The sequence below is a fragment of the Xiphophorus maculatus genome, chromosome 20, assembly GCF_002775205.1.
Source record: "Xiphophorus maculatus strain JP 163 A chromosome 20, X_maculatus-5.0-male, whole genome shotgun sequence".
NCBI classification, from domain to species: Eukaryota; Metazoa; Chordata; class Actinopteri; order Cyprinodontiformes; family Poeciliidae; genus Xiphophorus; species Xiphophorus maculatus.
The window spans coordinates 23,756,756-23,769,841 of NC_036462.1; the positions used below are offsets into that span (position 1 = coordinate 23,756,756).

The 13,086-nt window shown below is 40.1% G+C and overlaps 1 protein-coding gene across 4 annotated transcripts in view; it reads right to left on the reverse strand.

Annotated features, from left to right (window-relative positions):
- LOC102216825 (calmodulin-binding transcription activator 1) overlaps positions 1-10,678 on the reverse strand; it is a 78,432-nt gene extending 67,754 nt beyond the window's left edge. For all 4 annotated transcript variants that reach the window (XM_023324957.1, XM_023324956.1, XM_023324959.1 and 1 more), the window contains exons 1-2: positions 10,412-10,678; positions 5,237-5,332 (exon numbers count right to left, since the gene is read on the reverse strand). In XM_023324957.1, coding sequence (XP_023180725.1) covers positions 5,237-5,332; positions 10,412-10,478 — 163 coding nt within the window. In that variant the 5' untranslated portion in view covers positions 10,479-10,678. The remainder of the gene's footprint in view (positions 1-5,236; positions 5,333-10,411) is intronic.
- Positions 10,679-13,086: the final 2,408 nt, after the last annotated feature.

The window sequence follows — 13,086 nt, forward strand, 5'->3', positions numbered from 1 at the left end:
TAGAATCAACCAGACTTCAGCTAAACTGGTCTGAGTCGGATAATCCTACATTCAAGAGTCTTTTTTTTTTTTTTTTTGCCCTGGCCAATGTACATATAGTCATCTGGAAAAAGTAGGACAGTCTACTAAAGCTTGTGTGCTATTTAACATATTTGGATATATCAGTATTTTATATAACAGATTTAAGAAAAGATGTTGCAAAATTTTTGTTAAATGTAATAGAAATGCTATTTCTGGTGAGGAATAAACTGGGACACCCACACAATTATTTCCTGTTAAAATGTCTGAAATGACATAAAGGTGCATCACATCTGCCAAACTTGATGAGAACATCATAACTCAGTAAGGGACGTCTGGTGATGCGTTATACTTTCCAAAGCAACAGCAAATGACTGATATGCTGTTGTCTTTGTAAATCAACCTTCCAGCACCTGTAAGAATAGCAAGCAGATAACTTCTATTGCGCCAAATTAAGTAAATAAAGGGATAGGCGATTGTGTAAGTGGGTACATCTGCATAAACACAGACCCCCTAGTCTACATGTGTCACCTTGTTTGTGTTCCCAAAAGGTGTGTTGCTCAAAGGGAGCGGGACCTCAAAGGTTTTTGATGAGCGTTTGAGTAGAGGGCATCCATTTATGAGTCTCCTAGGATGATAGGGCTTACAATCTATCTGGAGGGAGATGACAGAGCAAAAGCTGGTGAAGGTGTGGAGGGTCAGGAGAGACAATGAGACACAGGGACACAGTTTGGCTATAACAAGAGAAGCTTGAAAAGACAAGTTGATCCTCAAATTGGGAAAACAACGATGAAAATGAAGTTTACAAATCAAAACCGGAGTTGTGTGTCGGCGCGCGTCTGTATGTGTCATGGTATGGGGAGGTATCTAAGCATATGTGTGTGTGTTTGTGTCGGTAAGAAAGAGTGTTCAGGCACGTATGCTCCCCCTAATCAATTATGCATTTATTAATAGAAGGCCTGAGAAGACAGAATTTCAAACAGCTGAACTGTGCAGCAGCTTAGTTAAACAGCTGAATGGTGCAGCTTAGTTAAAGCCTAATTTCTTTTTTAGCAGCACTCCAGCCTCTCTGCTATGAATGCCAATCAGCGTTTAGACCCCACCTCTCCTGGCTATAACCTCCCCCCCTCCCTTTATGCTGCTGTTCTGAAGAATTCTCATCACAGCCCTGCCTTTGAAATGTACCAGAACCACCACATCAAACAAGCCCGCTGCACATGGGGAGGCAAACACACGCACACAAAAGTGCATGCTCATACATACAAACAGACATACACATGCAGAAAAGACTGTCGATCAAAGGAAATACGTCACTGAATTTGTCCCAGAGTGGTGTTTTTGTTTTCTCTCTCTCACTCGCTCTCTTTTCCTCCCCAACTAGTGACCTTGCCTCTGTAATCCCTTCCAAAGCGCACTTTCATGAATGCTATCATCATCCTAACCTGTCCTTAAAATTAGTTCTCCCCCGCTGATCAGGACCAGCCTACACACGCGACGTTTGCAGATTCCTTGAATGCTGATGAGGATTTTTGCACCCAGAAGAGTTGCGTCTTGTGTTTCTAACAACCCTGAATCAGAAGAATGGGTCCCAGTTTGAAACAAAACTAGCACAAGAGCAATTTTCCGTTCTGTTATGTGAGATGACTCTCTATGGAACTGGTGTGACAAAAAAAAAAAAAAAAGAGAAAAAATAAACAACAACCTCTGTTCCCTGGCTCTTCACTGAAACTGAACCAGCCGGGGACACAAGAAAATAAAGCAGATCTGAATATTAAAGTGTGTTGTTTTTCATATTTCGATTTGTTTGCTGTAGGGGACAAATTTCTGCCTATATGCAGATGACTTTCTGAATTGCAAATCAGGTGGAAGGAGTCCAGAAAAGTGTGACAATGCCAGAATTCTGGAGTAAAAAGTGAAATTGCTGAACCAAATTAAACATTACACTGGTAACCTATCAAAAACCACAATTTAGACCGTAATCACACAGAAGAGGCGCCCGCATCTGATGAATATTTTACCTCATAAAACTGTCATCTCCATATTTAACACAGAAACAAGCCAATGCCCTTGTGAGATGGCTGTCAGTTAATTATAAAACTCTACTCAGCAAAGAGAGAGGAAAAAAAATTGCTCCAAATGCAACTCTTAACTCTCCCCCCACCGATATTAGGAGGCGTCGGGGGAAATTTTCACATTTCCCCCCCCCCTTTTTTTTTCACGATGAAATTAATGTGACAGAAAGAAAGGCTCATTGCACAGCAGCTTGATGGAGGGATGGAAGGGGAGGCAGAAGATATGAGAGAGATGGGGCAGAGGGAAGATTGAGAGAGGGGTGGGGGGATGAGAAATGGAGGGAGAGCAAGCAGAGGAGGGAAGGGATAGAAAGATGGGCGTGCATGCTAATTTTATCATTCTGCTGATAAACTTTTCCTCCAGTAATCCTCTGGCTGGGACGTGAGAACAGATAGGAGACAAGCATAGGCTCAGGAAGCTTGTGCCTTTCGGTCATCCCAAAGAGAACCATCTATTCTTTTTTGCTTTATTCTACATTAAATAACGATTTTGTCTTACACTTGTTTCTTCCTCCCATCTTAACAAGGTCTAGTAAAGCCATCCGATTCTTTTGAAGGGAACATGACAGCATGGGAAGGTGCAATGGTTAGTTTCCTCTCTCTGTGTGTGCGAGTGTGTGTCTCCACATCTGGTCCACGGCTATTTGGTTCCCAGGACAAAATCTGACCTGCACCTTGTCTAAATACCATCAAGGACAGTATTCAGTTTATGTCCCCTTTAAATAACCAACTTTTAAAAGTTCAAGCATAAACTAAACTTAAAATAGCCGATTTGCAGGTTGGTCAGCCCTAACTGGTGACCACAGCAAACACAGAAATCCAGATTTTAGTAGCGTGCTTCCAGACTACGGTGATAACTTTGACCCATGTCTCAGTCATCGACGCGGCCGTCATCGGTTCAAGTCCCGACCCATTGACCTTTACCGGATGTCTTCTTCTCACAACTTTTTTCCCCTGTCAGTCTACTGTGAAATAAATGCCACAGAGCCAAAAAATCCTAAAAAAAAAAAAAAAAAAACTAACACTCTTTGGGTTGGAAGTTGTTCCTGTCTGAGGAACATGCAAAGTACATTTTTATTGTTAGCACCAAATAAGTGTCTAAAAAAAAATCCCTTGATTAAAAAAGACATTTTATGGAGATTTGTCAACTGTTGGTCAGGCTGCTGCAACAGAAAGTAAAATGTTCAATGGGAGCTGCTCAATTCATAGCATATATAGTTTTCATCATTTCATTCCAATATTTAAGGAACAAAAAATCACAGTTTTCTGTCAATATTTCTTTCTCTTTTTTAACTTTAATTGAAGATGTTTTGTAGAATTGGACAACAGGAGAACTGACCAGGACTTCAATAGATACCATGATGGATGAATGTACAACAGAAATGTTCTTTTAGCAATATTTATATGAGAATAAATGCTCTTTTATTCTTTTCCTTAACTCTGGTTGGAAATGTTGGCAACCAGAGTTAAGGCAAGGGTCTGCATTCATTAACAATTACCACCATGAGTGATTTTAGTACAACTAAAAGCACTAACTGTGCTAATCTCACATAAAATATGCCAGACTATCTTTGTTAAAATTGTTAAATTATCTTTTATACCCATGGCAGGAAGGGCAGAAAATTACTTTGGTTTTAAAATTGGTAGCAGACAGTTCGGAGCTTTACAAAAGCTAGAAATGAAAAATTATTCACAAATCTAAAATTTAGCCCAGGTTATTGTTACTTCTGCACTTTAAGTGACTGTACTCTGTGCAGATTATAAATATAAGCTGCACACTGATACAGTTGTTAGCATTGATACCTTGCAGCAAGAAGGTCCTGGGTTCAAATCCCAGTCGGGGTCTTTGTGCATAGAGTTTGCATGTTTACCACAAACCTGCACATGTTTTCCACACAGTCCAAAACCAAAACTATTAGGTCAATTGTCTCTAGATGTGAGAGTGTGTGTGTGTGTGTGTGTGTGTGTGTGTGTGTGTGTGTGCGTGTGTGTGTGTGTGTGTGTGTGTGTGTGTGTGTGTGTGTGTGTGTGTGTGTGTGTGTGTGTGTGTGTGTGTGTGTGCGTGTGTGTGTGTGTGTGCATGGTTGTCTGTCCAGTGTGTCTGTGTTGATTTGTGATGGACTGGTGACCTGTCCAATGACCACCGGAGATAAACACCATAACAGATGAAATTGTATTTCTTTCTGTAAGCCAGCTATCAGGAAGCATGCAGAAACAAGTAGGGGAGGGGCTATGCTCCTTCCAGCCAAACAAAATTATGCATCTAATCAAAAGTTCTTTACATTTTGAGACTATAACTTTTTTAAACCTCAGTAAGCCTTCAGACCCCGCATGCTCGTCTTTAGCACCACAACCATGGCCAAATCTGGTTTTCTAACATGCAACTACTGCACTACAAGCTCAAACCAGATGTGACGTCAATCCCAGGTCCAAGACCTGCCGGCCGGCTCTGTGTTCCTTTATGCCACGCTCCTGTGTTTGCTCCTCCTTCCATCTCTTTATTTGCCTCCAATTTGTCCCCCCTAACAGACTTACATCTGCCCTGTGTCCTCTGAAATCGATAACCAATCAAAGCAATTATTGCCCTTATAGTCCCACTAACACAGCAAGGCAACCGCACGCCACGTGGCCACTGCACCCCCTGCACACACATGCACAGCCCTGGAGTACACACTCCATCTCACTTCTGGTTTAACAAGGACCATTGAGGATTATAGATACATAATGCCAAGTGTACAGATTAAATATGACAATAAACTACTGATAGCCAGAGTCGGCCCTGTCTGCTGCATCGATGAGCGTGTGCGCACATGCACTAATACTATAACAGCATGCATGAACAAACACGATTTGTGACAGAGCTGAATTAGAATGAAGTATCAGCAGAGAGACACAGAGATAGTGCGTGTGTCTGTGGGTGTTGGTGTGTGATCTGTTACAGGGCAGATGAGAAGGAGTCCTCGGTTTCCCTCCCCACCCTTCATACCCCAACCCTCCCCCTTCTTCGCATCATTCTGCCAGAAGGCTTTTATACTTGCTCCCACAGTCACCCTGTGCTGCAGACAAACGCCTGTGTGGCACTTAAACACCCTCGCGCGCAGACGTGCGTGCAGAAACTGTGTGAAGAGCATTTGTGTGTCTCTTACTGTTGGCGTCTGATTCGTCACTCTTAGGAGGGGTGTGTCCTGTGTAACCAACAGCAATCCTGACCATTCGCTCTGGGTTTCTTATCTTCTTCAGTCCTACAGAAAGAAAGTGAAACGCGAAAGAGAGAAAGAGAGAGAAAAAAAGCAGAATACATTTTAAAAACAATCAAGATTTCAGTTTCTTTGGCGGTCACTCACATCACTTTGTTCTAACGCCTCTAAACTTCATGAGCCGTGTGCATGGGAGGATCCACTAACTTGGATCTATTGTGTCCCCGGATCGATTGGCCACAGTAGATGTATTGCCTCCATGACTAACTTGTACCCAGGTTTAGTTTCTCCTCTCTCACATCATTTCTCTGTTTCCCTGACCACTGTTGCTATGATACAAAGTAGTCCAACCAGTGCAGAGGGAGATGGTCTTCCCGGCTATATGGTGGATGCCGTTTTCATGCCCACTCCGGTGTTTGGCGCCACACGCAAAAACACACACACACACACACATCTGCCAGGGAATGGAAAAACTGAATGGCTGTCTCCCGGCTCCATGGCGAAGACTCATTTGGCTTTTAGTCAGCATGACTGAGGCTTGTAAATCATTGCATCTATTCCCTACATCACAGGCCAAAAATGCCTCATACTGCAAATGTTTGAGTCTGCCTGTGTATGTATATGGGTAGCGTCTGGGCACCAGAGTTTTCGCTGAACTGCCCATGGGCTTTCTGTCTCATCTACGTTTCTAGTCTTTACACGCAACGGGACTCTCAACTCACGGCCTTCCCTTCGCCTCTGGCAGCACACTGCATGCTCGCTTGCATGCATGCACATATGAGCATCTTCTTTGAAGTCTAGAAATCCACAAATAAAACATTAGAAATATACCGTACTCTTTGTTCATGTTAACTTAAAAGAAATATTTAAAAAATGCCCCCAGAAAATTTCTCTTTGTGTTGCTTCCTAGTGGGGAGAGCGTCAAAACGTCTCTCTATCTCAAACACAAGTTCCATAAGTTAAAAAAGGGTCAAGTAACAAATTAGGTTGAAGTGATATGTAACAAGTTTCAGATGAGCTGGGCCACCTTTGGTGTCCATTTTGATGCCGTGTTTAATGTCTTTATTTAGTTTCCACAAACCTTCAGTTAAGATAAGGATAATATTCTGAAACACAACACAAAAAAAGCTGTCTGTGTGATATAACAGCACTTTGCTTCCAGACTGCAGGGGGGGGGGGGTTGTGGCTACTAGACTTTCTAATATTAACTCTAGAAAGAGTTACTAACAGGAGTTTGTTTTCTGTGGAACAAGCTCTCCTATAGTCATGCATAATTTATAATTACTGTTGCCATTAACTTTGAGTTTTCTGGCCTCTTCCCACAGATGGTACACCTTGTCCGGTGCATTTGTGTGTTTTTGTGTCTTTCTTAAATAAATCTAATAAAAGAAATACTGCTGTGACTAATCTTATCTACTCTCTTTATTGTTGTAAAGGTATCAGCATGAACACAGCACTTCTCTGTTTAGCTGTGTTTGTTTTCTAGAGAAAGCCACTAACAAAGCTACTGGTGTCATTAACTGTATGTAATTTTTGTTCCAGTAGAAAGTACTCCTTTCTCAGTACTGTTGTTTTTTACTCTGTCTCCAATCTCTCCTTTTAAAACTTAGCCTGATTCCGCTGGAGGTTTATTCCTATTAAACTGTGTTGTTACTTTCCACTGTAGCCCCATACTTATTTAAGAGGAGAGATTGCTGCAACGTCAATGACCAGACGAAACTTGCTTGGTTTTCTGAAATCAATAACTTTAAACTTTGCATTTTATCATCAGCTGAATTTGTCTGTGTTGTATTCCAGTCAAACGGGATTGTACTTGAATTTAAATAACTAATAATGTGAAGAATCTAAAGAATTAATAAAGTTCTGAAGAAGAGGTCCAACCTGGTATTAGCAAATTTGTACCTAACTAAGTAGGCAATAAGAACATATTTCATTATAACTATATGTAAGCTGGATCTGAAATGGATTACAATAACAACCCAAGACTTTACTAAAGACATAAAAAAAATACAAAATAAAGGTTTTATTGATGATATAAGAATCTGCCAGAGGCATAAATAGATGTATATTTGGTGGCATAGGGTCGTAGGCTAACCTGAAGATCCCAAGTAAAGTAGAAATAAGAGAAGAACTGTTGAAAGGCATACAAGATATAAACATTCAAAATCATGGGTGTAATAGTTATGTTATCCAAGTTCTAATTAAATGTTGCTGATTAAATAATTGCTGCTTTTAGTTTTCAAGCGAGGGACACATTTCATGCAGTAATTACTCCTGCCTGTAGCTGAAGCTGCTTCTCTGGATGCTATGGCCTTACAACATTAGGAAGTCAGAGAAATAACTTTTCACAGTTTTCACAGCTTCTTTATTGTATTTTAGCAGTTGTATAGAGAAATTTTAAAATATCAGTGAAATAATGTTGTATTGCTACAACTGTGTGTGGAATATCTCAAGTGGGTTCTGAGCAGCTCACTCTGAAAGATAACCACCTAGTCTCATTCAGTCCAGTTTCTTAAATCCAAATCCAATTTATTTGTAAAGCACATTTAAAAACCATGAGTTTTCCCAAAGTGTTGTATAAAACAAGACAAATCAAGGAATAAAAGCCAAGACATAAAAGAAAAGGGCAAAACAAAGACACACATGATTAAGAAATCCCAAAGTGAAAAAATAAGAAAGAATATTAATTATTCTTAGTATGTAAATAATGTGAAGTACCCATTCACTAATTCGTATCCCCACTGCAAACCTTTCTCCTGTTATTTTCTACCTTTAGACAGACTAAATTGTTCAATCTGCTTAGCCATGTATTTAAACTTTGTATCTTTTGTTCCCATGTACCAGTAGTTTGTTATTTTTAGGAATTTAGATTATGAATGGACATCATCTAAACCATCATAAAAACATTCAAATCTCACAAATATTTTAATTTATCTGTATATTTTTTTAATAAAAAACTTTTAATTACACTCTATTTTCATAGTTTTTTGGTTTGGTTCGTTGCCTGAGCCAGTTAATTCTCAAGAAATATGACAAATTTTAACTACAGATCAACCAACCAACCAACATAACTCTTCAGTAGCCTCTTGCTTGTAGCTTTTATTTATTAGTCCTATAAAAATATTTTTCTTACACTGTATTATAAAAAGATAATAGAAAATTATTTTAGCGTACTGGTTGTCAATGTTTTTCCCTGGTGGGTAAGAATTCTTGCATGTTTGATACAAATTGTGACACAGTAGACGCCAATGATTTGGACCAAAACATTTATGGTGCAACACAAAACTGCATAAGTATATTATACAAATATATTGTCAAGGGAAATATATGTAGTCATATGCTTAATTTAAGGAGTTCATTATAGGCTTCTTAGTTTACTATAAAACAATCAGTGTTAAATGAAGAATGTGAAAACAAACATGAACCACATAAGTTGTACTGCTTAGTGGGAGGACTTTACTCGGGTACTGGGATTCGTCAGTAATCAATGACGTTAACAATATTAATCAATTTATCTCGACATTTTTAGTGCACCTAAAATTCATGATTTGATTCATTTTCATTTTCTTGAAATTTTTGCAAAGCCTTTTTCTCCAAATTGTTGTGTGCATGGACGATTCCCTCCCTGCAGTCTGCAGTAGTTTACATGTGCTTCTACGTGCAAATCGGCCCAGTTCGACTCCAGTCATTGGCTGGTTGTGTCTGATCTAATCATTCAAAACAAACATGGTGGACAGAGTGTCTAATTGCTCCCTAATGAGTTTAAATATTAATGTTTGTCATATTCCAAAGCAGTCTAAAGTTTGGTACTATACTTATAGTCTAACTTAGTTAGTCAATGATAAATGGGAGTTTTGTTGTAAACCACAGAACCACAAGCACCATTCATGAAAAGCTGAAGACCAACCCACAGGCTGCTGATGAATGCACTGTCAGACAATTGCTCATCAGCTAAATTTTCTAATTAACATTTGTCTGTGCCTGCAGATGTTAATGTGTAGAATTTTGCAGAGGCCCAAATTGATTCTTCTTCATCCAGTTTAATCCTGTTTATATGCATAGATAATGTAAATATTAAAGTTAATTAAATTTGACACTTAATAAATGCTAGACATGTTAAAGTAAAATACCATATTATTACAAAATAGGTCTTAGATGAGACCTATTTTTATTAATTGCCTATTCAATTTCATTATATTTGAGGTTCTGAATACTCGGGCTTTTGTTTATTTGTGAATTTTAAAAAATAATCACGGTTTCCTTTTATTTTTTAGTTTTGTCGTGCTGAAGCTGGCACTATACACACATGATTCTAGATTTAACCCTCTTATTTCCATCACAATATTTGGCATGTGTCTAGCTAAATATACAAAGTAAGACTGAATAACTATCTGACACTGGTAGTTGTTCTATTAAATAATTTTCATCAAACATTTTTTTGTCTACTGTCATAAAAGTCCAGATAAATTCACATGAACTTTATATAACTCTTGTGTTAAGCGTACCACACTATGCTTACAATATATTTTGCGGTATGCAACAGTGACGAAAAAGGAAAACAGATTTTTTTTTTAGGAAAAACACAAATTTTAAATATTTGTTAGAGGCAGCCCATGTCTTAACTGGAATCTGGGCCCCCTAATTACATTCTGCTTGGGGCCCCGTACAACCTTGGTCCGGCTTTGCAAGACATGACCTAAAACTGACACACACGCACGCACACATACCCCCGTGACAACCTAAAAAGCAGCCAAATTCTCACCTACAGCCTTAGCAACCATGTAAGCGCACACACATACAAAAGAAAAACAAAAAAACAGTGGACGCAAACATAAACACACGCGAACGCACCGGTGTTAGATCGAGAGTAAAGGAGCAAATCGCTGTTCTAGGGAATCTGCAATTCAGTGATCTGTTTTATGCTTTTAAAGACAAACAGCCCTGAATAAACACGCACACAGCGAGAGGGGGAGCATCTGAATTCCTTCAGCGAACACTCTCATCCTTCCTCATTCCGATCCCTTCTTCGATAAACTCATAAACCTAAAGCTACTCAAATGTGACGCTATCGATTATACTCAAATAAAATAAAATGAAATAGAATAAAATAAAATAAAAACTCCCCTATCCCGGTGCGGACCGCCGGGACAACTCTCCCTCTGTTATGGATCCGCTGTCGGTTTACCGTCATCCTCACAGTCGCTGCTTCAGCACCAGCCGCCGTGTTTTCGGGACAGGGGGGCCCGGAGGAGGAGAGAGGGGAAAGCCCCCCGCCGTTATCTCTGTCCCGCTCCGTGTCATTTACCTCCGTCCTCTCCTCGGCTGGTTTGAAAGCTCCCTCCTCTGAATTATCCAGAGCCGAACTCAGAAATAAAAAAGCCCGTTATTTCTTCTTACCTTCCGGCTTGTTTTCGGCAGCCATTTCCCCTCCGCCGCGCGCCTCATCCCTCCTCCTCCTCCTCCTCTTCCTCCTCCTCCTCCTCCTCGCCTCGACCTAGTGATGGGAGGGGTGGCGGTGCTGCTGGTGGAGGGGAGGACCACGCGCGTGCACGGCGAGGTCGGCTCAAGGAGGGGGGCGGGTCTGGGAAGGAGCGGGGGGGAGGCGGATGGGAGGCGGATGGGAGGCGAGCCTGCCGCGTTCGGTGATGCTATTCGCCCGAACGGTGAGGAATGGCGGCGGGGGTCCGCTGATGGTGAGCCGCGGTCTTCTCCATCCTCTCCGCTTCTTCCCCGCTGTCCACGCCCCCTGATGTACACTCTCTCTCTCTCTCTCTCTCTCTCTCTCTCTCTCTCTCTCTCTCTCTCTCTCTCACGTCACTGAACAACGTCTGTATTCGAGGACACCTTGACAGCCTCCCACAGCATCATCATCACCATGCTCAGCACCGTTCTCTCTCCCTCACACATGCACTGTATAAAATGGCTAAATCCATCCGGTGAATGTCATTAAAACAGGAAGTATAAAGGCAAAGCTGAAAAATTTGTTTTAAAATCTAGGAATTTCAAATTGGCTTTTGAACCTCACTCAGATTTGGAGGCGCATTGTTTTTGATACTTTAAAAAAAAAAGTTTGGTTTTTTCTCTCTTAACAATCTCTTAATGTGAGATTGTTGGCAAACAAGTTGGATGGTTTCTTCATAAAAAGAAGCATAAACATTATGGACAAATCTGTTCATCAGAGTATTATACAGCAACAAAGTGTCTTCAGTCAGAGGCTTCTTCAGATCTGCACTACTACAGACTGCTACAGGAGAGCATTTATACAAAACAAGCCTTTGAAGAAACTTGGATAACATGACTTTCAACAATATTTAATTTCACTATGTATAAAGTGATATTGAATTGAATTGAATTGAATTGAATTGAATTGAATTGAATTGAATTGAATTGAATTGAATTGAATTGAATTGAATTGAATTGAATTGAATTGAAAGTGATGTCCAAGCAAAACTAATTTGTTTGGAACAACACTGAATCACACTCATAGTATTATTTCTCTCTATTTTAACTCGTCATCATTGTGAGTGCTATTTCTGCCTACAGGTGCCGTATTTATTGTTTTTATCGAGTGTGTAGTTTTGTTTGTTTGTTTGTTTGTTTGTTTGTTTGTTTGTTTGTTTGTTTGTTTGTTTGTTTGTTTGTTTTTGCCTTGGGCAGTTTTTTCTGTATTTTGTTAGGAGGTAGAGCGAAATGATCAATTGGATTACCAATTTGTAAATATCCACAGAAAGAGTTTGGGTGACTAAATGCATTTCAATTAGATTTTCAGAGGAAAGTAGTCCCCTTAACTTTTTAGTTAATGAACTGAAAAGTTAACATAAAATCAAGTTTAAAAGTATTTACAGTAAAATACAAAGATAATTCCGTTTTCTGTTTTTTGTTGTTAGTTGTTGCTTTTTTTTTTTTTTTTTTTTTTTTTAAGAAAAATACTCACTTAAAATGTTTATTAGAGGCAATTTTCCACTGGAAGCTGGGCCCCGTAATTACATTCTGCTTGGGGCCTCGTACAACCTTGGGCCGGCTCTGCATGACATGACCTAAAACTGACACACACACTCACACACACGCCGGTGACAACTTTAAAAGCAGCCAGATTCTCACCTTCAGTGACTTAGCAACCATGTAAGCACACACAAACACACACACACAAAGAGTGGACGCCAACATAAACTACAAACACAGCACCAGAGTTAGCACATCACTGATTTGGAGAATCGGCGGTTCAGCTCTCTGTTTGTTTGTTTGATATAATATATATAATCTAAAGTCATGTTTGTGGAGTATTTTTAGTTGAGTTAGAAACGCAATCGTTCCATATATTTTTTTTTAAAATTGAGTCAACATGTAATATTTTACAGTATACAAATACACACGACTTTCCGGCCTACACACGCCGACATAAGCACAAACACAAACACACACCTTACACGCACGAACAATTTCCTCGCATGCAAACTCAGTGGAGTGTTGAGAAATGCGATGTAAGGTCGCGCCTCGCCATAAATTATGAACTCCCTCTTGAATTTCAATAAAAAGACCTGGCTGAAAGACACTTTTTTTTCCCCCCCGAAAAAGGCGCGTGGGCAGGCGGGGTGCTGTCACTCGCCCGTGGTGCTGAAGCTCGCGGTGCTGAAAGGACAGCTCCGCACGCGCCCACACGGACTGTGCGCACTCTCGGTCGGCTTTCTCTGAGTCGCGTTATTAAACTGAAGCGATGATAGGTCAGAAGCAAACTTACAGAAGGAAATGAAAAACATGCCCCCAATGTTCTCTTATTTAGGCCGTGGCAGTAAATCGTT